Here is a 23435-nt window from a genome sequence, read left to right as displayed (position 1 = left end):
TATTGTGTGCCATCATCGCAGATCTCAGAGCTGAGGGTCATTTAGTGTTAAAATGGAACGGACAGATGTTTGACAAGGCTTTGTCAGATTAACAGCAGTTATCCTAACGAGAATTGGGCTGTGAGCGTGGATGGTGCATTTGGCATATCCTCACTTGGGTAATTCACCGTGTAATTGGCTAAACGCACAGAAGCCATCAGACCGCAGCTGCACAAGGGATCCCTGGTAGAGGTGGATTTGATCGTTCCCTTTCCGGCTCAGTCTCCCCCCAAGGGCTTATTTGGTACCTTGGTTGTGATTAATTCAGCATCCCATAGGGGAAGAAGCACAAAAACCTCACCAATTAACTCCTCCGCCTCTTTACTATATAGAGGATGAAGATTCTGCTTAGTTTGGAGAGCTACCCACCCAAGGTTCTTAGAAAATTCCATTAAAAAAAAAATTCTAGTCACTGACTTTCAGCACTTTAAGAGATCATTGAAACCGTTGCTTCTGGATCTTCAGTGCTTCTCGATCAAAGCTGCCGAGGCATCTTGTTAACAGGCATATCCTTATTCTGTGGCTCTGGGGTGAGGCTCAAGAGTCGGCATTTCCAACCAAGTTCCTGGTGATGCCAAAGACACTGACCTGCGGCCCACACTGAACAGCAAGGGCCTCACCCAGGGAACGCACATGAGTTGTAACTCACATATTAACCCTGACTGAGTAGTGCTGGCCGCCTTAAGGCTACACAGAGGAATCTGTAGTTGGCTCAGACTAGCTGCTCAATTCGCAGTGCATATCACAAGCTTAAGAACAGGAAACCTCACCTCAAAGCATGATCTCTCTTTTTCTTTAATTAACACTTCTTATTTGTACTTGCCTTTTTTACAACATTTTTAGTTCCTTGGTTTTGTTTTATTTATCTTTGCGGTAACATTACATTAGTTTAAGGTGCACAATGTAATGTTTTAGTGTTAATATCTATTGCAAAATGATCACCACAATAAGTCCAGTTGACATCCATCACCATACATAGTTACAGTTTTTTTTTCTTGTGGTATCTCATTTTTACATGCAGAACCTGAAACCCAGAAATATCAGCAGTTTGTTTGCTCAGGGTTGTATAAGCTAGTTAGTGGTAGAGCTGGAACTAACTAAAGCTGTAATGTAAACCTAGATTTCTCTTTCTGACTTGTACATTTTAATCACAGATTGCATGTGAAACATTTAAAATGTTTTTCCTCAATTCTGTAAAATGGCAGAACCAGCCACAGAGTCCAGTTTGGATTCAAGAAGCTAGGACACTCACCCTAGGTCAGCCTCTGAAAAGTCCTGCAACTCTGGAAAAAGAATTTCACAGGACCTAAGTTTTGTTATCCAGGAGACGAGGAAGTCTACGCCCTCATGGTTTTTCAAATTCACTCTGATGTTCTAGAAAGCAATGAGATAAAAGATATGAAAGCCCTTTGACAAAACATAAGTGACTTAAATAAATGGAGGGCATTTTTTTTATTATTAAAATTGCTGTAGGATGACAAACTTTTCTCACAAGACTATTGATTTTGAAAAGAAAAAAATATTTTATAATTATGAATTATACATGACCTACCACTGTCCTAAGTTGACTTTCATCCAAAACAATTGAATATTACTATTTTGAATTGTATTAATGACGTCCTTCTGATTTTCCACCCACCTTTAATGTATGTGGCCTGTGCAAAGCATGCATTGAGGCATGCGGGTGGAAGGGGAGCAAGCAAGCCAAAGTCTTGTCAGTGATACCTTGTTCTGAAATGAGATGGCAGCCAGTAGCAGCAAGGATCCATGGTTCTTCATTCATGCCCAGAAGGCGAGATGGGGATTTTGTTTTTTGGGGTTTTTTTTGTTTTGTTTTTTTGTATTTTTTTAATCCAAAGGCTTCCAGCAAACCTCTCCTTTCTTTCAATTGGCTCAGTTGACTTAGGTCTCCTACCCTTAAATCAATCTGTAGCAAGGGGAGGAGAAATACCAAAACTAGCTGAAAGCAGTCAGTTCCCACCTGGAACAGGAGTCGGTCTCTACTGCTGTTACAATGGGTGGGATAGATTCAACTACAACATCAACTACAGCTACAAGGGGCTAACTGGAAAACAGAAAGAATTAGCCTACCTACTTATATAAATTAGTACCTATGATAGCAATGGTTACCTTTTGCTACGTACCTAATTTTATGCCAGACGTGGTGGTAGGATCCTAAAATAACTTATTTCAATCTTAAAACAAACCTTCATATAATGTGGCTTCATTTCCAAGATGAGGAAAACTGAGGCTCACTAAGCTATGGAACTTTCCCAAGGTCACACAGCTAATCAGTAGAGAAGCTAGAATTCAAAGCTGCTTCCAAAACTCATGTCATCAAGACTTAGCTATATAGATGTTCTTATCTACACTGAAATTTAAAATTCTGCTGTGCAAAGATTGTCTACAAAATGTGACTTCATGTTGTCATTATCATTATAGTGAAAGTTTCTTTATAGATGCATTTACTTTGGAGAAAGACGTAGTTCCCATAAGTGAAACCAGAAATAAATCTGAAAATGTAGTTTTGTTGATGGGTACACACTCTCTGTTCCCAAACTTTAACTCATCCTGTTGGCAAGTAACAAAGTGAGACATTTTGAGTTACCTCTTGGCCTCTGCCCACGGTAAGGATAAAGAACAAAACAAGGTCCCCAAAGGAAGTATCAGGAAGAAACATTATTCACAACCTCTTTTCTTAGGCATGTGAATAATGAGGTCTCAGCTTTAAATCCTTTCCTGGGGGACTGAAACCAGAAGAGTCACACAGCCTAAAACCTATAGGAAGTTTTTTGCCGAATGGCTGTAGCGAAGAGAAACACATCTGTATTGATGCATTCATTTGTTTCCCAAAGAGTTGTTGAGTACCTGCTGTGTCACCCTCTGTCACCACTTCCACAGCAGTTTAAGTTGGGAACTGGTTTAGCATCCCAAACCTCTCCTGATCATGATACAGCACAAGCTCAGCTCCTCCACCTGCTTGCTTCTATAATAATAAAAGTAACTGTTCCTTGAGTTTATCATATAGGGCACTCTTTTAGGTGCTTTATATAAGTTATCTCATTTAATCCTCACCACAACCCAATAAGGCAGATACCACTGTACCAGTTTTACAGTTGAGAACACTGAGGCTCAGAAAGTTTCAGTATCTTTCCCAAGATCATAAAGCTTAGTGACCTTGCCTTTCACCCCATCTGCTGTTAACCTGGCTTCAGAGCCCACTATGGCCTCAGCCCAAAGGAAGGTGGATGCTTATAGGTTCACCCTGAGAATTCCTGCAGTCTAGAGGTAAAGGCTTTAGATACAGTGTTAACCTATTTTAAACTCTAACCTCATTTCTTCCTAAAAATGCAGTCAAACCAAGTTAGCAGGAAAGATCCCAGGGGAGAAAATAAGATGTGTCCAGCTGTGTAACTTGGCACTTACTCATAGAGGTCTCCCTTCTGCTTTCTCTCTTCCTTTCCCCAGGCCTGATAGGTGTGTGTGCCCTTGACCCTACCCTGATGAAGGCCCAGGGCTGCCTTTGTCCTCCCCTTCTGTGCTCAAGCTCTGATCACTGGCCTGCCTGTGTTCTTGTAACTGTTCCTTGAGTTGCACGCTGCATGTTTATATTTCTTAGACGTCTTCCCCTCAGAACAGTAGGGACTTTCACTCTTTCAAGGTGACATATAATAGGTCCTAGTATACCATCAATCCTAAGTGTGATGACTCTGAAATAAAGCTGTCTGGGTTCAAATCTCAGATCCCTTATATCCCTTATTTTACTCAGGTCCCTTCTGTTACTTTCGGCAAGTGACTTAATGTTTCAGAGTCTCAGCTTGCTCAGCTATTAACTCAGAGTTAACCAGATCCCTACCCCTAAGGATTGTGATGAGGAATCGATGGAGTAATTCACGCAGAGCGCTTATAGCGGTGCCTGGAATAGAGCAGACGTGTCCTGTAGATACTGACTAATGGTGTTACCTGCTGAACCAGGCGCTACTTCTTGAGTCCCAATCAAACTTCCTCCTTGCCCTCACAGAGCCCACGTCCCAAGGGAGGATACACCTTAGACAAATCCCTTTAGAAATAATACATCATTATAAATGAAACGGATAGTGAAGAAAGTGTCTACATTACTAGGAGATCATATCAGGGACCTAATGTAGTGAAGGAGAATCATGGATACTCACCAGTGGAAGGAAGTTTTGAACTGAGGTCTAAAAGATACAAGATGTATAAGAGTAAGGAAGGATGAATAGGGGTCATCCTACTTCCAATTATCTGATGAAGAAAATGTTACAAATTCATTGGTCCTATTTAAACACGGACATATTATTCAGTATCAATAATGTTCTATTAAGAAATTGTCTGGAGCTTATAAATCCTTTTGTTGTACTTAATTATTTGCCATTTATATTTGTTATAATCACTATCAATAGCATCAGTTATTTTGTCTTTATTGTGTACAACGGGTACATGCTTATAAGTACAGTCTTCTCTTGGTATTTGAGGGGAATTGGTTCTAGGACCCCCCTTCCTTGGACACCAAAATTTGCAGATGCTCAAGTCCCTTATATAAAATGGTGTAGTGTTGGTAGATAATCTATGTACAACTTCCCTCATACTTTAAATCATCTCTAGATTACTTATGATACCTAATATATCAATGCTAATTAGATAGTTGCTATACTATATTTTTTTAGGGAATAATAATATATACATCCGTCATAAGCCTAACTACATAGTACATGTCAGCAACAACGTAACATTTTGTTTTGTTTTTTTTCCCAAATATTTTCAATCTGTGGTTGGTTGAATCTGAGGGTGTAGAACCCGGGAATATGGAGGACTGACTATATACACTTTGTTATTTTGACTATATCGTTTTTTATAATTACTGTTAATTCAGCTTTCACCAGTACATTTTTTTAAGCACAGCTCCTAGACCCAGTGCTAGTTAGTACCTAACATGTCTGAACTCCCACTTACAGATTCAGTCATTTATGCTAATCCATGTACCCTTCCCATCCAGCCTACCTCTCTTCAAGAGACCCATTTGAGTACCACCTTCATGCCCCCACCACTCAAGAACCAAACCAAACTCTGAATCCGTAGAAACCAAGGTCATTGGCTGTGTTCCCTGCATCTCTATGGAGCTGAATATGCTGCTTCTTCCTATTACCTTTTTGTTACGTGTTCATGGGAGTCCTGCCTATGTGGTCTGCATTCCGTCAGCTTTCTGGCTTCTTAGTCCAATTAAATAAAAAGCAGTAGGAGGCAGTGGGTAAGATTCTGGGAAAGGAGTGTCTCAGACACCTATGAGTGGACCTGATTATATTCTAGATGGGGTTTTTTGAAGTCAATGGACTGAGAAATTCTCTATTCAAGTCAATATCTCCTGGAATTGTCAGAGTTTTAGATGCATTAAAATGTTAGCACCTTGCCTAAGGAAGACAGAAACCAAACCTTGGTCTCCTGACCTTTAGCTGAAAGCCAGAAGCAAATTATAATTTGCGTCTGACCCAGAACTGAGGCAATGGGTGGTTCCGTATGCCCAAACCCATCCTCATTCGTTTATGGGACAAGGTTAGGATCAGTTTCAAATCCCAGGACCAAGAGGAAACCGTGAGTCTCCCAATGGCCTGGGATGGTTTGGACCACAACCTCTAAGTCAATCAATGCCAGTCAATCAGGTCTTGAAATTTAACCTGATGTAGCATATTTATGACTCACTATCCTGGGCTTTGGAAGATTATGAAGAGGCGGGATATGTGGAGGGAAAAGCCACCCCTTTCCTTCGCTCTTAGCCCTGTGCACTGACAATATGTGTAAGCCTCAGGGGAAAATTAGATCTTGTCTTCTGCTACTGGTCACCATTCTTCCCCTCCCTCTACCCCTGCACATTGGAAACATTTGAATGTTTCCAGCCCTGGGAAAAGAAACCAAAACAAATGTCCTCTATGGTACTATTTAAAAATGAATTCAGAAATTGTGAATTACTAATTACATGATGTGCATACAAATCTTTAGCAAGTCATTGCTCGTAATGCTTTGAATTGCATGAACCAGCTAATGAAAAGATTAGATCAATCATGTCTCTCCAGCCTGAACTTGAGTCAATAATTCAGATCAAAATTGAAAGAGAACAAACCTCATCTCTCAGGATTTAAGCCCGCAGGTGTTAAAACTTCTTTAAGTTATCAGAATTGGGTAGGCAGATTCTCACAGCTATCTCTCTGAAATGTGTCAAAATAGAACTTTGGGCTTAGGAAAGCTCATTTTAAAACCTGGCTCCATTGCACACGTCCTAAGGGTCTGTATTAATTTAAAGTGAGTCCTTCTTTGGATAAAAGAAATGTCCATAAAATTAATAGGTTGTAAATATAGTTACCTTCACTTTTCCTCTTTCATAGGGGTTTCAGTATGATCCCGATCTCTTATTTTTCACCCATACAATTAAAATGACTCCTGACTTTGAACTTTAATTGAAACTTCTAGCTTGTACTTTATTAAATTAAGAAGATGGAACCAAAAATGAGTTTTCAAAAGAAATGAGTCAATTTAGCATATATTTTATTAATTGTACTTTATTATTATTATTAAATACACAAATTTGAATATATTCTCCTTTCCCCCAAACTTAACATCCATCTTTCTATTGCAATCCAAATATTATTTATAAAAAATCAGTGATATGTAATTATATAGTGTTCTTAATGAATTCATATAAGTTAACACATTCATAGAAAGGAATTATTTTTCCAAGAGAAGTGCATTTGATTCTGTGAGAGTAAAAGGAATGGAAGATATTAAGGCACAAAAAAATTAGGACGATTACTTACAAAGTTCAAGCACAGATACTGCAGAACTTGCTACAGCGAGGCCCCTCCCAGTGGGGAAAACAAATGCTAGTACTGGGTCAGCATCACAGTTTGCAAGGGAGCTCCAAGACTACAGGTGTTTTTTTTTTTCAGGGGAATTTTCCTTATCCATCATTCCTGTGTTATCCCATACATTTTTTTTTTTTTTAAAGCAATTGGTAATTATAGATTAAATGGAACTGAAAGGCAAACTTTTTCCAAATTAAATCTAAAAGAAATTTGATGCATCAAGCTTAGTGATTTTTAACCACTGTAAGTGATATTTAAAAATCTGAATTTGTATGTCCTTCAGGCCGGCCTGTATTTTTTCAGTCTAATTCATTTCAGGGCTAACTTCTTATTTTCCATTACGACATCCGTTTCACGCTTTTATATGATCTCCATAGCTTGTTCGGATCAAGTAATCCTGTAACACTCTCAGTAATTCAAGTGAGCAAGTTTTTTTAAAGACTTTTATTACAAATAGAGTCAACATACAATATTATATTATATTAGTTTCAAGTGTGCATAGTAGTTATTCAACATTTATGTACCTAGAGAAGTGATCACCATGATAAGACCAGCAACCATCTGACACCGTACCATGTTATCACAATATTATCTAGTATATTCTCTATGCTGTAATTACACTTTTTATTTTGAATACTACTTCATACCGACTGTAGTGGTCAGCGTTAGGGATACATAAGCAGCAAGATACAGTTACTGCCCATGTGTTTGCCGTCATGAGGTACACAGGGTTCCCTGAGGTCAGAGCAAGAGATTTAAGGTAGTGGAGGGAGTTAGCAAAGACTTCCCTAAATCCACCTAGATTTTCTAGATGAACACTGAGGCCGAGGGTACGCCAGGATTAGAATCAGTTCTCATCTCTGAAGTTATCGTTCTTTCCACTCTCATTGTGGGTCTTGAAAGCATCAGGGACCCGTATGGAAAGGACCAAAAAGCAGGAGCATCAGTTCACCGGACAGCTCACCCTTGTCGAATGTCTTCTCACTGCTGATCCTATAGTAATCATAGCCTTAACAAAAGTCTTACCTGCTGGGGTCCTTTGGAGAGGAAAACCTTAAGAGGTCTATTTCTTACTTCTTCCACAAACTTCACTATCACCCCAACAACAGCTGAAAACCTCACTAAGCTCGTTTGAATCACCCACTTGGCCAGATGGATTTGTGTGTGTGTGTCTGAAGCAGCATCTTTTTCACCTTGTAATGACTAAAAAATAGGGTCACACAGGTGGCTGACCCATAAGAAAGAATTCATTCATTTGAATCCTTAATAAGGAACCATTTTACTAAGGGTTGTGCAGTAACCCTTGAGATATGTACTAACGTGATTTACCCATGAGAATTAAAAAGTTGAAAATCAAAACAACAACCAGGTTGTTCATATCTGAGAGCCACTGGTGTCTCCTTCATAGGTATTTCACCCCACAGTGAAAATATTCAGTAGAAAGAGTTGAAGGTCTGAAATCTGCAATCATAAATTTAAATTATCGTTTTACCACTTAATTAGCTCCTAGCTACCCCTGAACTCCTGGATTTTGATGAGAAGGGCTGTTTACAAATACAGTACTAACTCCGTCCTCATAATATGGTTGTGACATTTCAGACACTTTATATTAGCACAGTAGAAGCAAAAAAGACAGTAAAAATAATCTCAGCCCCTCCCCCCCTTTTTCCTAGTTTTATTAAAAATGACCACCCTCCTGTAACTACCTGGGTATTTCAGCAGTAGTCGCCTGTATTTGCAGTCCACGTCTAAATGCCATATTTCGTTACTATTTCTCCATTTGCTTTGGTGGAGTCATTCGAAAAGTCAGTGCTGGTCTTCTCTTGCTGTCCTAGAATCTCCATTTTATGTTCTAGTTGGGTGAACTCCCTCTCACCTCTCAGCATACTGAGTGCATGCTAGGCAGTTTCAGAGTGTTTTTCCTTTGGAAAGAGTGCTTTGGGTATTCCCAGGTGGTTAACAGTTTGGAGCCTTAGCATTTCAATTTACTCAGGTCACAATGTCATTTCATGGAAGATAAAACAAGATCTCCTACCCACACACTAGTCACAGGAATTGGAAATTGCAGAGTTAGGATTTCGTGGATTTCTACAATTTCTCTTCTCTTGACAATATGAGTGGTGAACTGGAATTTAAAATAGCCCCATTCTCCCTTCCCAAGCTAAGCATGTGATGTTGCTGAGTGTGATTTGTTTTCCAGTATGTGACTGTAAGATAAGGGCATCCCTCCAGAGCATACACCTGTCAGTGAGAAAGGTGCCGTAAAGAAAGACGCACACCTGAAACCACACCTGGAATTAACGAATTATCATATAAAAAGTATGCTCACTCTTCGTTGTTTAGTGCAGTATCTTTTAGGCAAGATGGAACTCTGTTACTCAAGCAGGTTTCTTTTCTTCTTGGGAAAAATGTTGGAATGGGGAATGGAAAGAAGGACAAGAAAACCTCATAATCTAAGTGTATAACATCAATTTGTCATGGTTAGACCAGTCAGCGCATGGGTTGGTCTGGAAAATAACTCAAGTCAGCATAGAAGGCCATCCATCTACCCAATACGAGTATAAGAGCTGATGCAATTGGTGTGCAAACTGCCCTCATTCACAGAAGCTCATTTGTACGGGGCTCCGGAATACTGGTGCAAATAAATCAGTCTGTTTCCCAAATTTTCAGCATTGCATTCTTGATTAATAGGCACAATCACTCCAGGTAAAACATAATTTCAAGAGTGGATTGTTGAGTGAGAAACAGGTGACTTTCTTTGTTGGCAGTGGCCTGCTGAGGGGACCTCTCCCAAAAGCCGTGTTGTCTGGAACAGACACTGTGAGTAAAAGTCCTGTCTACAAAGCAGCTAGTTTAGACCCTTGGACTAAAGCAAGGCCTGCAGCATAGCTCCTTGTAAAGGCAATTTATCTACAAGAATGACGGTTTATTCACTAGTCTCTTTCCTCTGTTTTCCTTCATTTATTTTTGATTTCTTCTCTCTCTTGTGAAATTGCCAAGATAGGAAAATTTGATAAGTATTTTTATATGTTTTCCAAGGCGATAGAGATTGCTACATGGTCTTTCTGGTTAAAGAGAAACTCTCTTATTAATGTTCTAATCAAAACAGGGCAGTTTAGTGTTTTCTCCTGTGTCTCCGCTGCCCCACTGGAGAAAAAGACAATTACAAAATCCACTTGGGCAAGTCTGAAAAGGTTGGTGTGGAGACCCAATCTCAAAGATTAGCTAAATTCATGTGATGATTCCTATTCCTTCCATTCTCAAATGTCATCGCCTAGATACAGCCTGATACAGAGAAGGCATTCCAAGACAGAACTCATAACTGAGTAATGGCTCTTGATATTTAATGACATGGCTTGGTCATTAGATGCAGGAAACTTGGAACAAACAGATTAAGTGCCAGCTGCTCTACTTACTAATTGTGCAACTCTGGGCAATTCACTGTCTCGAAGTCTCAATTTCCTCATCTTTAAAAAATGAGAATATTAATAATTAACACCCTCACAGGGTTATTGTCAAGATTAAATATCGTAGTTGTGTAACGGCTTTAATACAATGCCTGTCTCTAGTAAACAATAAATTGAAGTTGTATATGTTCTCTGTCTATGAAAACTGCATTTCAGCTTGGCGGTGTGGGGACTGTGGTCAGAGCCTTCAGCTTTCTCATTGTTTCTCAAGGCCTCTGCTGCCTCTTTATGTGAAGTCATGTCCTTCAGCTGTGGTCCAGTAGGACAATAGTTTTCCAAGGGTGAACCCCAGCCCAGCTGCCCAGCCTCACACGTGAACTTGAGAAACACAGATCCTTGAGCAGCATCCCAGACGTCCTGACTCAGGAACTTGGGAGGGGCACCCAGAGATGTGTGTTTCATCAGGGCTTCCAGGGGATTCTGATGCCCACCCAGGTTTTGGAGCCACTGATGTAAACTGTTCTACTCTACAAACCACGACCTGAGTCCGACATGCTTTGTTGATTTAGAGCCATGCCGGAGACAGCATGGACTATTACTGCACTGAGCTCATCATCAACAGCCCACAATTGTTATACTGGTCTACTAATTAGTAGTAGTAAGATTTTAATTACCTCACTTTATTTCCCTGGCCTGTAAATAAGAATACAGGCTGTCCTGCTATAATACAGTAGGTAAATCCCACAAAAAAACTTACATCAAAAACCACCCTACAAAAATAAGTATTTCAAAGGGGAGAGGGGTGGAAGAAAGGATAATTACTATTCAATTCTCCATTCATAATAAAAAAAAGTCGTATTTTTCTTGTATTTAAACAATGAAAGATATCAAAAATAAATAAACTCTAAGGGTAGTTTACCATTACAAGCTAAACATCTGAAGGCTTTCCCCTTTTACTATCTGAAACATTAAAAAGCCTGTTAGTCTTCTCTATTCCTTTGCCCTTGACCTTTGCTTTCAACACAGTTCAAATCCATCGAAGGGAAAAGAATAAACGAAACAAGGGCACAAAAGAAAGTGCAGCCTGTGGAACAGCCAGCGACTCAAACCTAGCAGCTGCTAGATGCTCTAGGTCCCAGCCAGAAGGATTGAAACCCAACACAGCCTTCATACTGAATATTATATTACTGTGACGGATTTCCTTAGTTTCAATTTGAGTTATGAAAAATTTTTATTATAGGTGAAACAGCTCTCATTCCTTTCCTGCCCTACCTATATTACAGGGTTGTTGAGACTCTTACATGAGATGAATTATATCTCCATTAGGATTCCTTAGGTTTCATGTAACAGAAAACCCAATGTGTGCTGGCTTAAGGCGGGGGGGCGGGGGGGGAGGAAGAAGAGAGAAGCAGGAAGAGGGAAGAGAGATGAGAGAGGGAGGGAAGGAAAGGATGTAATATCTCGCTTAGTAGCGTCAGCAAATCAGTCATATCCAGATAAAGACACAGTGTCATCAAGTCCTGGATTCTCTTTCTCCCTACGTTGGCTCCTTTTCAAGTTAGTGTCTCCTCTTGAACTTGAAGTATCTCAGGCAGACTCAGTAGATTCCGGGCCACAAAGTTCTAGGTGCAGATCCAGTGGCACAGTCTGTCTTCACTCTGGCGCGCGCCCCTCTGCAGGCTCATGACATGCGGTTGTCTCCATAAAGGTCTTCTGCCCGTCCCTGAACCAATCTCTGTGTCAGGATTGCTCTGATTGGCTTACAGCCACACTGGGCGCACAGAAACCAAGGGTGAGGAAGTGGTGGTTCCCAGGCAGAAATTGTCACTAGTGGGGCTGATGAACTGTCAAACCATAGACGCCTACTCGACTGACTTGCAAGTGTTGCCATCAACAGAACTTTGCATTAGCTCTCATCCTCAGTGACATATTTAAATACAGACACTTTTATTGAGGAGATGACTGCCCCTACCATGCACTGAGAGGATCTTCTTTAGCGAGCTGTAGAGTGCTGCAGGGGGTGGGGTTGCTGCTGTACCTCAGCATGGCACAGTGACAGAGTTCACATGCTAATTCCTACCCCGCCTTATTCCCTGTGTGACCTTGCATTAAGTCTCTTAACTTCCCTGGGCCTTGTTTTCTGGGCATGAGATCCATAGGGCTCCTGGGGTAACTGAAAGAGGTCAGTATGGAAAATGCTTAGTCCTGGCTTCTAGTTGTACTCAATAATCTCCCTTCTCTGGGGTAAGGAGACATCTGTCATGTAAGTGGTCCAGGGCACCATGGGAAATGCTGGTTCCAGATTTCAGGCACCTGGGCTTGCTTCTCTGGCAAGAGACCTGCATAAATAGAGGCAGAGAAGCCTCAAAGCAGGAAAGGAACTCAAGACGTAGTCCCACGCAGTTTCAATCTTCAGACTGGAAGCTGAAATTGCCAAATGAAACTCATCTTATTGATGACTAACGAAGAGGTTAAGTGAGTTACCAAAGGTCACAAAAAAATTGATTCCATTCAATCAGTATTTCTTGAGCCCCTACTATGTGCCAGTTGTCATGCCACGAGCTTGGAAACACAGCAGTGAACGAGAAGGACCTTGTTTCTGCCCTTACTGAGAAATATAGTGTGGTGGGACAGACATACTAAACAAGAGGTAGGAATGATGAGTGTTATGGTACAGAGACCAAGTGCTCTGAACACCGTCCCTGGAGGTGTCTCCCTCTTTGACCTCAGGCCTAAGGCTGTCTTTTCGCTGTGGTCAGAAGGATGCTGGTGGCCTCTGTGAACCTATGAATCTGGTATTTCCTCTCCATTATGAAATGAAGGGCAGCTTCTACTAGTCTCACCTCAGCACTCAGAAGTAACTCAGTCCAGACTTATTATGTTTAATATATTATATTATAAATTTTTTTTAGGTATTATAACAAAAACATAGTGTGTACTATGTTCTAAGCACTATCTTAGCACTTTACAGAAGCCACTAACCAAAGTAAAATAGAATAATATGAAGGATTCAAAGCTCTGGCTTGTTTGCACACTCCATGGCTTAAAAAAAGAAAAAAAGGCAGTACAAAAGCAAATGTATTCATTTAAGGATTACTCACTGCTTTCTATGACAAGATCAGTTATGATTTTTTTTGAGCGCTTACCATGTGCACAGCTGGGCTAAGTTGTCTGCATGTGCTCTCTTATATAATCCTCTCAAACAACCTTAGGAGAGAGGTGCTGGTATTTCCCCCCACTTTACATATAAGCAAACTCAACTCAGAGTCTGAATGATTTCCCCACGCTAGTGAGTAGTTCAACCCAGGATCAAAACTGGATTGTCTGAGTCTAGAATCAGAACCCGGAAACACTGCACTTTATACATCCCCGTTTCTGGCATCCTCATTTCTCACCAGAGACACGGTTCCCAGTGGTGATTGAGCCACTGTTGCAGACCTCCAGAAAAACTCGGAACAGGTGATCTCAAAGCAGGAGTGGTAAATGGACACTGTGGTGAAGTGTCAGAGGCGGGAGTTCGCTGGTCTGTGGGAGGCAAGTGAAGAAGGTTGGCGTATAAAGGCGTTCTACAGGCTGTTAATTGGAAAAGAAATAAAAATGCAGATGGTTGTATGTTACTCCTTTTGACTCCCAGCTCCGTGGTTAGCGGTAAAACATTTCTGGAAAAACAGTGCTTGCTTTTAAGGTTAATTCCTTGACTATGAATGCCCTTAATTAAGACCACACAAGTAGTCATATTTTGAGGTTGAAGTATTGTAATGTAATACGACAGACATCCAGGAGAACTTCATACACTGAAGCAGATGTTGAATACCCCTCTCCCACCACCACCGGCTCCCACTTCAGCCTGTGTCCACTACAGAGAAAGCTCCTCACACGTATCTATTCCCAATACTCTGCAAGGGCAACATGCTTACTTTGCTTTCAGGCATAGCTGTGTGCTGTGTTTCCCACCTCCCTGGAACTTGTGTTACTCGACTATATTCATAGCTTGTCATAGCAATCGACTTAGTTACTGCTTTCATTTCCCAAGTTTTCCCATGTGTTTCCTCTCAGTTAATCTCCCCTGACCCTATTCTTACCGTTGAAGAAACCTAGATTCAGGGGGATTAAATCATTTCTCCAAGATCAACAGACAAACAGAGGAGCCAGAACTCCATTCTTTTGACTCCAAATCCAGTATTCTTTCTGGAGACTCTTACTGCCACGGGGAGCAGGAGCGATGCTGTCTTCCTCATCAGAGTACCCATGGTACTTGGCACAGTGCCAGGCACAGAGTGCTTTTCAATAATTTTTTCTTTTAATTTGTGAATTAAAAAAAAAAAAATGAATAATACAGCATCAGGAATTATGTCATCTGACAGATTTTGAATTTCATAGATAATGGAGCAGAAACCCACCAAAATTAAACAGATTATCCAAGGATCATTTGACCTAATCTTAAAATAACTTTCCCTTAATAATAATACATGGCTTCTATTATTTTTATTACAATTGTTATTATTGGTTTATGTTTTTACCTCAGTCAAGTCTGTTGTATATTCGTAACTGTTCTTACTACAGTTGCTCAGTAGAAAAGCAAATGTCCTAATCCCAAACATCATCATGCATAGTGGCCAAAGAAATTTTTGCTAAACGGCTATTTCTGAGGTAGGTAAAGTAACAGTTAACAACCCAGAGAACAGAAAGTAAGCATACTATCTGAAATAACAAGGTGCGGCAGGGTTTCTATCAGCTTTCTAGCAGCTTCACTCTCCTTGAATGTCGGAAAGCCCCACTCTTCTCCCCCCAAGCTTTGGTCTCATGATCAAGGTTTGGGTTTAGTGACTATGTCACTTTGGGATATTTGCTGAATGCCTTCACTTATAACCTAGGAAAAAAAACTCTTTTCATATATGGTTGTGAGCATTCAGTGAGATGGTTTCTGCAAAGCACTGGCACATAGTATGTACCGCCTATCCTTCCCTAGGGCCATTGAACCCATCACGAAGGCCATTGCATGGCCCTTCCTTGCAGAAGCATTTCGACATTGACAGGGTTTAATCTCCAAGTCTTATAAACTTTTCAACTTATTCTTAAGAACGTATTTGTTTAACATTCCCACTAAGATGCTACCATAAACCAAATGCTACCATAAACCAAACATACAGAATGTCTGATCAGTGGGCAGAGATTAATTGGTCAATTATTATGTCCCAGCAAGTTTTATAGCTTCCATTTCTCACAAGATTTCAGATTTGAATTTATAATTCAGAGTCATTAAGCCACATTTGAAAGCTAATTGATAGTATATAATCTTAGCAACATTCTTTTTGCCTTCTGCATAATTCATGAAGCTCAGACCAGTGCATCTTCCAATTAAGTGTTTACTTATATCCCTTGCTTCCATATATCATCAGTACCTATCACTGGCCACTTTTCCTTTGCTTTGTAATTTCAAAAATTTTACTGGAAATTAGTATATTCTGATTCTCCACCAAAATAAATATACCTTGTTATTAATAATAACATGTTGTGGCTAGGTTTTATTATCAATAGCAATTGAGGCCTCTTACAAATAAGACACACAAATCTTCTCTTCTTAAAAAAAAAAAAGCTACAAATCATTTAATATTTGGGAATTATGCTGTCAGTATTCATCCTTTACTTTTAGCTTTGCCAAGAAGAAATTACCCAAGAGAGAAAAGGATAACCCTGTCTGCACAGCCACCTTAATTCTCCTCCCTGGGCCAGAATTCAACTCAGTACAGCTAACTCTGTCTGACTCTTTTCTTCTCCAATTCTGCCTCCTTCCCTTCTCTCTCAAGTTCGTCCCTCACCCAGTCACCTCTCCATCACCCACCGTCAGTCCAGCTGTCATTTTCAAGTTCCTTATTGTTCTGAGTTCTGTTGCGTTTTGACAGATCACATGTTGCCTGCATTTATATTGTCCAAAACTCTTCCTTCACCCTGTTTATATTGACACTACGAATCTAAGGTGACATCTTGTAACTGTTGATGTTAAGAAGCATCAATTAAATGAAGTTATATAAAAGTGTTTCTGGCATAGATAGCAAGTGCTCAATAAATGTTACCCTCTATTTTTAGTTCTGGCTTTATAATGACTTCATCTGTAATTAGGCCCCTATTGGGAGTACAGTTCAGTACTTAATCCCCTAATACTATTTTATACCTAGTACAGTTTGATTTTCTTATGTATTTGTATCAAGACTGTAATTTTTTTAAATGGTAGCATGCCTTCTATTTCCCTGCATGTCCTAAGTAGAAATAATGAAAGCTATACTGGCAACAGCCTATTACATCATTATAGCAATCTTCTAGGGTTGGATTATTAAATCCATTTAAAAGATGAAGAAACGGCAACTCACGTAGCTTATGGTGGCAGAGTCACAATTTAGATTTAGATACTGTAACCAATAACAAAGCCGGTTCTCTTAACTACTGTGATAAATACAAGTGGACCCATGAACAGCATGGGGGTTAAGGGCACCAACCCCCACACAGTTGAAAATCTGTGTCTAACTTTTGACTCCCCAAAAACTTAAGTTGTCCCTCCATGTCTGTGGGGGATTAGTTCCAGGACCCCCCGCGGATACCAAAATCTGCAGATGCTTGAGGCCCCTATATAAAATGGTACAGATCGATGCATGCAGTTGGCCCTTCACCTCCATGGAGTCTCAGCTTCAGATTGAAAACAGTACGAATATTTATTGAGAAAAATCCATGTATAAGTGGACCCATGCAGTCCAAGCTCATGTCGTTCAAGGGTCAACTGTACTACCAAAACTCGACGTCATAGCGCCCTTGAATAATAAACACCAATAAGGCTGTGTTGACTGTCGTATTTGATTCTTCTCCCTTGCAGATGGACCCCCACGAGAACATTTTACTGAGCACTCTCGAGATAAAAAATGAAATGGCCACATCTGAGGCTGTGATGGGACTGGGAGACCCCCGGAGCACCATGCTGGCTTACGATGCCTCCAGCATCCAGTATCGCAAACCTGGGTTGCCCAGGCATAGTTTTGGCCGAAATGCCCTGGAACGACACGTGGCACAAAAGAAAAGCCGCCTGCGGAGACGTGCCTCCCAACTGAAAATCACCATCCCCGACTTGACTGATGTGAATGCCATAGACCGGTGGTCCCGCATCTTCTTCCCAGTGGTTTTTTCCTTCTTCAACATCGTCTATTGGCTTTACTATGTGAACTAAAACATAGCCTCTCACGGGAAGCAAGGACTAGATTCCTCCTCAAACCAGTTGTACAGCCTGACGTAGGACTTGGAGAACACATCAATCCAGGACAAAAGGGATGCTAAAATACCTTAGTTGCTGGCCTATCCTGTGGTCCATTTCATACCATTTGGGTTGCTTCTGCTAAGTCATGAATACACTAAAGTCCTTGTGGTTTTCCAGTTAAAGAGCAAGTGATTTGTACACATGCTGACAAGATTGAGTCTGAGTGTTCCACTTTATCTGCTTCGTATGCAGCCTACACAGAGGGGAGTCCCCTAGAAGATATTCCTAGAAGGCTCGATAGCACTGTCAGCCATTTCGCTGAGAAGTGATCCTATCCAGATACTTCCATCTTCATTCCTAAGGTCGGCATGCTGTTGAGATGGCACCATGCTTAGAAAGCATTCTCCTCCATGTCATGTGAACATGCTTATGGAAGATGGTCTGTACCTGTCTTATTAAGGTGATAAGGGTGCCATGGGAAGACAATTCCCACTGGATTCTAGCAGGTTCTCATGTAGTTCAAACAAGGTAGGGGGGAGTCAAGACAGAGACTCAGGAAACCAACCTGGCCCGTTTCAGCTTGCTTGAGCACAGGGTATCAACTGTGACATCTTCCATTTTGACATTTAGAGACTAGGAGACTTCTAAAAGTTACTATGTATGGGGGCCAAAGAAATTTTTCTAAAAAACTATTTCCTAGATGGTTAAAAGAAGAGTTAACAGCCCAGAGCAGAGCGGAAAATCCAGAAATAACTGTTGTAACAAAATTCAAGCAAGCAAGCATCAAGGCCCTTATCAGCCCCACACAGCATCTGGTCTATACATACTGTGTCCATTGGCAAAAGGTAGAACGAAACTTCGTTTTCCAACCCCACAAGCTTTTGACAGCACACCTTCAGAGGTTTGTACATTTTATGTAATTAAAAGACAACCATAAAAGAGAAAAGTTAGCCGAATGAGAATTATCATAGAGGTAAGTAAGATTGGAAGTCATTTAAATATGCTAACACAGAGCACAGACAAAAGCAAGCAAGCAGGTTGCTTTTCTACCAGTGTCAGCTGTCTCTGCAACATTTCCCTCTAAGTTTCTGTCTGACTTGCATAGGGAATTTCAAAAGGATTTGTTCGTTTCTTTAAAAGATTAATGATCCTTTCCAGTTTTTCTTGCTTCTGAAATTCTGATCATGTTCTTAGGAGACAAAGTAAGGCTTCAGAGAGATTGAGCGAACTCTGTCTCCTTATGTGCAAAGTTCATCCTTGTATTTTACGTAGCAAACACTACTTCAAAGATTATGTGCACAAGTTAATTGGTGGGTTTGTTAGGTTTGAGTTTTTTTAAAAGGGTGCTTTTGTTATATATGTTGCAATCTCCCTAATCAAGGAAAATATGAAAATGAGAGGGAAAATAGGAAAACAACAACGCCCCGTTATCATGATGAAGGTTATGAACCTCAGTTGATGCTGCAGAAAAATCTCTAACCGATCATCAGGTAGGCACGATGTATAGTTGTTATTCAATTTTTAAATTATGTCATTGTGCTTCTTTCTATACTAATTGGACACACGCATTTCCTATTTGGACAGGAAGGAGAATAAGCTAATTTATTTCTGTCAGTGTAAGGCTCGTATTTTGCTTTTCTTGGAGAAAATAGTGAATTGCTAAATTTTCCTTCAAGTTTGATTTGATTGAACTTTTTCTTGGAGGATGACTTCGCTATTTCTGTTTAAAAAAACAAAAATCATTTCCTTTCAGAGTAACATTCCTAATTGTGCATAGGCCAGTATCTGCCGGTGGATAAAATGTTATGTTTTCTTCCCCTAATGATTCAGCAGTTTGGAATACAATGGAGCCGTGCTGACCTTCTAGTCCAAGTATCCAAGAGAAAAAAGAAAAAAAAATTTTAGCACTTAGCTTTGTAAATTTGCCTCAAGATCAGTTGATATTTTTCTCCCCCACCAGCACAGGGAACGGTGACCCTTCTTCTTTTATTATACACTTGAACACCTCTGAGTATGATCTTTGGGCAGAATCCAAACAAGTTTCTGCCTATAGGCTCAGAGTGGAGATTCTTCAAGTTTCACCAGGGTCGCACTTTCTCCTGGGCAATCATTTTGGGGCATCACACTAATAAAAGTTCCTGCCCTTTGTCTGCAGGGGTTAAAGTTTGCTTAGCATATATCAGGAAGGAGCATATCAATACCTCAGGGGCACAACTCCAAAACGCCATTCTGGAAAGGTTTTTCTAGAGACAACTCTGAGCCCAACTCTAGAAGTGGGCTCTTATTTGCAATTATCGCAAAAGCCATAAAAATCCTTGGTATTGTTATTTAAAAATTTGATATTCAGAGACATCAACAGAGTAATCTAGATCAAAGAGGAAAGAAGAAACTTAGCAGCATGAGTGTCAAAAGCATATAACCAGGGATTCATTTCTGCTCCCAGTGATGAGAAACTAGGAAAAGGAGAAAAGATGGGACCTTGGAACAAATGCCCTAGAGCAAAATCCATATATCAGCATTCAATAACCACGTAGGTAGAAACAATTGATCATTCTGCCCAGAGGTAACAATAGATGTAGAATGTGTTATTAAACTACATTTTTATTGGGGTTGAATTGTAGTCACCAAATTGGGGAGAGGTTGGGAGGGGTGCTAGATCTCATAAATCTACGAAGACCAGTCAGCTTGATATCCAATGGTTACATTTAAGGACCACAAAAGTGTGTTCTGGAAATTCTGATGTGGTAGTACTATCAGTTTATACATATGCATATACTTTTTATTATGAAACAGCCAGATAGCCAGCAATTAAGGTGTTTTTCATCTTTGTGAAACTCATAGGCAAAATCTGACTCTAAAATGCACAGCCTAAATGAAATATTTGCTCTCAATCTGTATATATATAGTACATGACTGCTAGTAGGTATGAAATGCATTCTCAGAATTGAAAACTCATGGAACATAATCATGTGTTTGCATAGGGACTGTTACAGTTCTTTCCACTGCAATTTACCAACGGGAAAAGACTTCAGCAGTGCCATCTAGACCTTTTCTCATTTCTTCAAAAGCAGTGCTAAGTTAAAAATAATAATAACAATAAATAATAATAATGGTTTATGAACCAAAAGACTTTACATTCTAGCATTAGGAACACACACACACAAAAACTGTTAGCTTCAAAAAGCACAACACATAGACGAAGTTCAGTGGAAAGCATAATGGGAAAATGAATCGTATTTATTTTAAGCAAGACCTGCATTGAATTGACAACTAAGACAATTTTCATTTTCTATAGATAACTGTGTTCCACTTTTTCATTAATTTCGTATTCACCAACAGAAACAGCCAAAATATCAACAAACAGGTATGACAACAATGTACATGTATATATGTGTATATATAGATCCATATAAACATACATACATATGTATGCGTTCATATGTGGGAAAACGAGGAATAAGCTAATATGTTTTCTTTCCTGCATTAAACCAGTGTATGCATATTTTTAATTTGGCCACCAACAAATCCACATGGTAAAACAAGTGATACAGGGTACCGAGCATTTCTCTCTCAGCAAATCAATACCTGCAGTTCCCACAAACCATTGCACAGTTTGACACTATGATACTACTGTACCTCAGAACATCGGCAATTAACTAGTTCTCAGATCGCTTGTCAACTTGCTCTCTCTTTCAAGGAAACAAATAATGTTGTCCATTGGTGATTTAAGAATAAAAATGTCTTAAGAAAACAGAAAATGTTTTTAAAAAAATCCTTCTAGGAGGAGGAAAAAAAAAAAAAGCTAAACCCCACCATGTTGGTTAGGGCAAATACTCTCAACTGTAGCAATCACGCCATTTTGCTAAGTGTACAGAGTCCATGTAATGTGAGCAGCCATGACTTTCACTGAGCGTATGTAAATATTGAAACAGATTTCTTAAATATTTTTAACTTCTAATTTGTATTTTATGGTAAGGCAATGTGCTAATTCTGTTTATGGCTTAAGTTGATGTGTTATAATATTATGTAAATAATTAAACATGCTGTAAATGAATAGTCAGTAGATACAAATAATTGTTTAGTTTTTTTCTTATTTTTTGTTTATTTTTTACTAAGTACAGTTACTGCAGTGCCCCAACAGAGTAATTTAAACATCATTTTGCATAAATGGTTTGGAATCCCAGACAGAAGGGTTTCAATTTCCTGTTTCTCTCTCTCTCTCTCTCTCTCTCTCTCTCTCTCTCACACACACACACACACACACACACACACACACACTCACACGCACATGCACATTCAACCACATATACTCTTCCCCTTGCCTGTTCACTCACTCCTACTCTTGTCCCCTGTATGGAAAACACGTAGTGTTTATGTAGCGAATGTAACAACGAAGACATAGCCTTAGAAATGGCAATCGGGGAAAGCAAAAATGATTGATAGCTCGAAAGAGTTTTTTATGTGTCAGAGTTCAAGAAACCAAAGGTTGTAACTTAAATCTCAGTTTTCAAAGAGTAAAAGTTTATATGGATGGCACTACAGGAAATAAAAATGCTGATTATTCATACCTGCTCCAGAAATTTGTTACACACAATACATACTAGAAAACTTTTTTTTTAAATAGTAACATTTTTGTCCTTAGATAGTATTCTTCCTTTCAACCAAAGACTCCAGAATTATTAAAAAACAAAAAAGGAAAGAAAAAAAAAAAGAAAAATGAGGGAAAATAAAAAATAAAAAAAAAGACACTGCTTCACACCAAAGGTTTAAAAAACATTTTCCAAATATACTAAGAAAACTGTAAAAAACAGTAAAGAGCCAATATAATGCTAATTAAGATACGACCCTAAAGAAATCATGTAAGAAAAAATAAAAGCAGCAGCACTCTTAAATATTCGTTATTTGGAAACTGAAGTAAAACATTTCTGTAAATATATGCAAAATTCTGACGTCAGATTTTAATTTGCTTTGAGAAATTCTTTTGTGATAAAGATAAATATGATCCAAACTGATGAAAAACAAAACTTGGTGTTTTTTAACTTTCAAAAACAAATGTCTCTGTCCTGTCACATGTCTACTAATCGATGCCCATGTATGTCTTTGTTCCATCTGAAGCAAGTTGACACTTCTCTCAGCTTGTATCTTTCCCTTTGCAGGTCAATAATTTGAGTTAAACCATGGTCAGTCATTTTCAAGATTATTAATTCAAACAAGATTGCAAATAATTTAAATTACATCACTTTTTAAAAATTTTAATTTGCATGGGTGTTTAAATAGTTCTGTTGTGAGTATTGTCCCTACACAGTTCTGTTTTGTCCTTTTATAAAAAGTGATTCTAGTTTCTTCACAATGTAGTGATAATCAGCCTTACTAACTACCTTGTAGCCTTTCTTATTATGCGCATAATGCACATTTTTCCAATGGCTAGAAAGTGCAAAACACAAGTGGATATCATTGCATCTATTTTCATGTTTTTCTAAAAACAGGACTACTAAAATCTCTGGGATACATGAGATAGTAACAAATGAGGATTATATATGAGTAGCCCATAAGAATTATTTTCTTGAATTTAAACGTATGACATTCAGTTTCAGCATGTAAATATATAATAATGTTGGCTAGTGTGTAATTCTTGAACTAAGAAATATAAATAAAACTTAAAAGGATGTATGTGTGTGGATTCATTGGGCTCAGAACTGTTTGTATCTATTAGTGTGAGTTAAATTGTAGAATGAAGGCTTTTGTGAAAAGCAACGAAAATCTTGGGAACTTGGAACCTGCTGTTGGGCAGACTTGAACTTGAGCTCCCACTCATCACATATTAGATATTTGATTGTACAGCTACTTAATCGATCTGACTCTCAGATTTCTTGTCTG

The 23435-nt window shown here is 39.3% G+C and overlaps 1 protein-coding gene across 4 annotated transcripts in view; it reads left to right on the top strand.

Moving 5' to 3' along the window:
- The window catches only part of GABRB2 (gamma-aminobutyric acid type A receptor subunit beta2), a 206469-nt gene extending 183243 nt beyond the window's left edge, over nt 1–23226 (top strand). For all 4 annotated transcript variants that reach the window (XM_019740757.3, XM_019740765.3, XM_074313868.2 and 1 more), the window contains one exon: nt 17184–23226. In XM_019740757.3, coding sequence (XP_019596316.1) covers nt 17184–17531 — 348 coding nt within the window. In that variant the 3' untranslated portion in view covers nt 17532–23226. The remainder of the gene's footprint in view (nt 1–17183) is intronic.
- Nucleotides 23227–23435: the final 209 nt, after the last annotated feature.

The sequence above is a fragment of the Rhinolophus sinicus genome, chromosome 5, assembly GCF_057876585.1.
Source record: "Rhinolophus sinicus isolate RSI-liver-muscle chromosome 5, RSI-T2T, whole genome shotgun sequence".
In the NCBI taxonomy this organism is placed as follows: Eukaryota; Metazoa; Chordata; class Mammalia; order Chiroptera; family Rhinolophidae; genus Rhinolophus; species Rhinolophus sinicus.
This window is presented reverse-complemented; position numbering and strand designations above follow the sequence as displayed.